Below are 4,673 nucleotides of genomic sequence, written 5' to 3' on the forward strand. Positions count from 1 at the left end.
ACTAATAGTGTTGAACATCTTTTCATGTGCTTTCTTGTCATCTGTATATCCTCATCAGTGAAATGTCTGTTCTTGTCTTTTGCCCATTTTTTAAATTGGGTTTTTTAAACTGTTGAGTTTTGAGAGTTCTTCATATGTTCTATTATTATTATTATTATTATTTTTTTTTTTTTGCAGTTTTTGGCCAGGGCTGGGTTTGAACCCGCCACCTCCAGCATATGGGGCTGGCGCCCTACTCCTTTAAGCCACAGGCGCCGCCCCATATATTCTATTATTTATTTACTTCGTTCTTTATTTTATTATTTATTTAGCTTTTAAGACAGAGTGTCACTCTATTGTTCTAGGGAGAGTGCTGTGACATCACAGCTCATGGCAACTTCAAACTCTTGGGCTTTTGCCTCTCCTTCCAGAGCAGCTGGGACTACAGGTGTCCACCAAAAGGCTGGGCTAGTTTTTCTACTTTTAGTAGAGAGGGAGTCTTGCTCTTGGTCAGGCTGGTCTCAAACTCCTGACCTCAAGCAATCTACCCACCTCAGCCTCCTAAAGCCACCACACTCCAGCTATTTATTTATTTAAATTTTTTTTCACAACTACTCAAGCACGGTAGTGTGGGGGGAAGGAGTATGAATATTTTTTGTTGGATATGTGGTCTGCAAACATTCTCTTCCATTTTAGCTTATTTTTTCATACCCTTCAAAGGGTCTTTTACAGAGTAAAAGTTGGTAATTTCAATAAGGTTCAATTTATCAACTTTTTTCTTTTATAGATTGTACTTTTGCTGTCTAGTACTATGTCCTAAGCATATTTTTACTACCTTTCTCCCTTGTGATCGTTTTACATTTAAATCAATGATTCATTTTGAGTGAATTTTGTACATACAAGGCGGGAAGGCTGGGCGCAGTGGCTCACACCTGTAATCCTAGCCCTCTGGGAGGCAGAGGTGGGTGGATTGCTTGAACTCAAGAGTTCAAAACTAGTCTGAGGAAGAGCAAGACCCCGACTCTACTAAAAATAGCCCGGCGTTGTGGTGGGCCCCTGTAGTCCCAGCTACTCAGGAGGGGAGGCAGGAGGATGGCTTGAGCCTGAGCTTTGAGGTTGCTGTGAGCTGTGTCACCACAGCACTCTACCCAGCGAGACAGAGTAAGACTCTGTCTCAAAACAAAAAAAGGTGTGAGGTTCATTTTTTGGTCTGTATTTGTCCAACTGCTCCAGCATCGCTTGTAGAAAAGGCTCCTGATTCCACTTTCATACTTCCCCCCCCATCTATTCCCCATACAGCAGTCAGAATAATTAAAAAAAAAAAAACAACCCACATATCAGATGATCTTATGCCTTGTTCAAAATCTCTTATTGGCGTCCCACCACAATATAATCTGGTCCCCCTTCAACTGTATTTTCTACCACTTTGTGCCCACGGTACCACTTGGCTCTCAGATAACCACCCGTTCGCCTCCTCACTCCATGAAGGGCTATTTTCACTTCCTCAGAAAGATTCCCCTGACCAATCTTATTTCCCCTCCTCTGCTTTTTCTTCACAACACTTAACATAATGTGATATATTACAGATTAATTGTGTTTCTTGCTTGCTTCTACTCCCAACCCTACCAGAAGCTCCCAGAGAGCATATTAGCATTTTCCCGGGACCTAGAATAGCACCTGGCACATAGTAGGTATTCATTAACTAAAGGAGCGCTCGAGAAGCTAGGACCGAATCAACAAAACCCGAGCGACAAACCGACTTCTGGGTCCCACGCTAGCTTGGAGTTCGTGCAACATGTGAGCGCCACCTGTCGGGAAGCCAATTCGCTCGCGACGAGGAAAAGTGAGTCACATTATCTCAGGGGGGGCGGGAAAAAAGGGAGCACCGCGCCGGAAGAGCCTGAAGAAAAAAAAAAAAACAATGCCGGAAGCTAAACATCAGAAGTTTGCTCCCTAGAATGACTCCCTACCCGTAAGGAGGAAGCAGGGGCGAGCGGTGTTGCGCAAAATGGGCTCTCCGGCAGCGGATCTGCGCAGAAGTGTTCCGTGCTAGCGGGTACTGCGAACCACGTGGGGCCGGGGAGCTTTTCTGGTTTGAGCGGCGGCGGCAGTTGAAACCCAAGCAGGTGAGGGGGTGAGAGGGGTTCAGGATCCTGAGAGGAAAGGGAAAGGAGTACAGGTAAGGGGACAAGGAGAGGCGGGGAGGCTTAATGAAGAGGTGAGTTCGGCTCTGAGAGATGACGAAGGGGATCGAATGGGGAATCGAATGGCGAGGGGGATCGAATGAGAGAAGGGCTGGGGTGTGCCTGTCGGCAGGTGCAGACCTGTCAGCACACGTCCCACGCCACGTGGACTCGCCTTTGTCAGTGCCTGCCTTTCCCATGAGACCGCGACGATGTTGAGTACAGCGCAAGGCACAGAGTAGCCTCAGCAAGTGCATGCTGAATGAATGACAGGTGTCTGAGGGATCGGTGGGGAGGGGCATTTCCAAGGGCTATTACTGGCGCTTTAGTCCCATTTTGTCCTGGAGAATTCTTGGTTTCCCTGCGCTTCGTCGGGGATTCTCCAGCCAGTCTTTTGGCTTTGTCACTTTTTTCTCGGACAAGCAAGGTGATTATCATTTAAGCCTTTTTTTTTTTTTTCTCTTACTGACTGGTAGACTTTGTGACTAGGTACTACAGACAGAAACAGTAGTAAACCAGGCTTGCATGCAGGCCACAGACCAGAGGGGAGGTGGACACACAAAAGGAAAATTGGACTACAATATTAAGTGGCTGTAATAGGGGTTAACTAAAGTACAGGAAGGCAGAGCCAGGAGGTGGTGCTGCTGTCCACACTCGGGATTGTCTTTTAAGGGAAAGGGCCCCTTCCTTTCTCAGACTGTGAGATAGGGTAGGTGATGGGCCCAGTCTTCTCTGTGAAATCAGGGATGATGCTCTCTAGGCTTCCCTCCAACCTGATGTGGTAGTGGCTCTAGTTCTCCCACAATCCACTGTTTATTGGCTAGTCAGAATATTTGTTACACATTGAGGTATAGCATACATTGGGTTGGGAAATCCGGATTTTGGTCCTCTTCCTGCTGCTTGGGTCCTGTTTCCTTGTTTGTAAAATGAAGGGGGTCATAATGATATGTTCTCCAGAACCCCTTCCAGTTTTAATACCATGGCTATGGCAAGAGGCCAAACTGTATTTCACAGTGCCTTATACCAGATGTCACTTTGATATTAGTAAAACTACACATCAGTGTTGTTTTCCCAAACGTGTACCATTGAGAAAGACAGTGTCTTGTTTTTATATACATATCTTGGTTCCAGGCGTGCAGTTGATGCTTAATATAAGTCTGTAAAATCAAATGGGATAGAAATTACAGCTCCTCCGTTTGGACCCTTCTCCTTTTTAGGATATTAGTTAATAGATGAGAGGACTGGGGAGGAATGGTTTTTACCAGAGGGAGACATGACAGATTTAAGCCAGCTTTGCCAGGTAATCTGCTTGAGAAGGATAATGATGTAGCAAGAGATTCATTGCTGTTTTATTCCCCTACCTGCCTATCCCCAGGACCATGGCCAACAGTGAGCGCACCTTCCTTGCCATCAAGCCCGATGGGGTCCAGCGGGGTCTTGTAGGAGAGATCATCAAACGTTTTGAGCAGAAGGGATTCCACCTTGTTGGTCTGAAATTTATGCAGGTAAGGGGACTTCATTCTTACTATTTTGATTCCTTTGTATGAGGGAGCAGTATAAGGGAACGCTGTAGATTAACCTGTTTCTCTCCTCCACCCTTTTTTAAAGAAACGAGGCATCTAGCTGGGTGTGGTGGCTCTTGCCTGTAATCCTAGCACTTTGGAAGGCCGAGGCGGGTAGATTGCTTGAGCTTAGGAGTTCAAGACCAGCCTGAGCAAGAGGGAGACCCCTCCCATCTCTACTAAAAATAGAAAAACTAGCTGGGTGTTATGGTGGGTGCCTATAGTCCCACCTATTCAAGAGGATTGCTTGAACTCAAGAGTTTGAGGTTGCTGTAAACTATGACTATGACACCATGGCAATCTACTCAAGGCGATGAGTAAGACTCTGTCTCACACACACACAAAAAAAGAGAGTGGCACCTGTGGTTCAGTGAATAGGGCACCAGCTCCATATACCGAGGGTGGTAGGTTCAAACCTGGCCCCAGCCAAACTGCAACAAAAAAATAGCTGGGCGATGTGGCAGGCGCTTGTAGTCCCAGCTACTCGGGAGGCTGAGGCAAGAAAATCGCCTAAGCCCAAGAGCTGGAGGTTGCTGTGAACTATGACACTACAGAACTCTACCAAGGACGATAAAGTAATACTCCGTCTCTAAAAAAAAAAAAAGAAAGAAAGAAAAAGAAAAAAAGAGAAATGAGGCCTCAATATGTTGGCCAGCCTGTAGTACAATGGCTATTCACAGGTGCCACCGTAGCGCACTATAGCCTCAAACTCCTGGGCTCAAGTGATCTTTCTGCCTCAGCCTTTTCAGTAGCAGGGACCACTGGCATGTGCCACGGCCCCTGTCCTCTCCTCTTTTTTAAGACTTCTTCGGGTGGCGCCTGTGGCTCAAAGGGGTAGGGTGCTGGCCCCATATGCCGGAGGTGGCGGGTTCAAGCCCAGTCCCGGCCAAAACTGCAAAATAAATAAATAAAATAAAAAGAAGATTAGTTTAAAAAAAAAAAAAAAGAC

At 46.2% G+C, this 4,673-nt stretch overlaps 1 protein-coding gene across 4 annotated transcripts in view; it reads left to right on the top strand.

Annotated features, from left to right (window-relative positions):
• Positions 1-2,059: 2,059 nt before the first annotated feature.
• LOC100958643 (nucleoside diphosphate kinase B) overlaps positions 2,060-4,673 on the top strand; it is an 18,964-nt gene continuing 16,350 nt past the window's right edge. For 2 of the 4 annotated variants that reach the window (XR_002775764.1, XM_012811534.2), the window contains exons 1-2: positions 2,060-2,105; positions 3,538-3,667. Coding sequence is in view for 3 of the 4 variants with exons in the window: in XM_012811534.2 (XP_012666988.1) it covers positions 3,542-3,667 (126 nt within the window). In the remaining variant the exon portion in view is untranslated. Of the gene's footprint in view, positions 2,159-3,537; positions 3,668-4,673 lie in introns of all 4 variants that reach the window. The other 2 variants (XM_023519213.1, XM_023519212.1) reach the window with 2 other exon arrangements.

The sequence above is a fragment of the Otolemur garnettii genome, unplaced genomic scaffold (genome assembly GCF_000181295.1).
Source record: "Otolemur garnettii isolate 467f Iridium unplaced genomic scaffold, OtoGar3 scaffold00162, whole genome shotgun sequence".
Classification (NCBI taxonomy): Eukaryota; Metazoa; Chordata; class Mammalia; order Primates; family Galagidae; genus Otolemur; species Otolemur garnettii.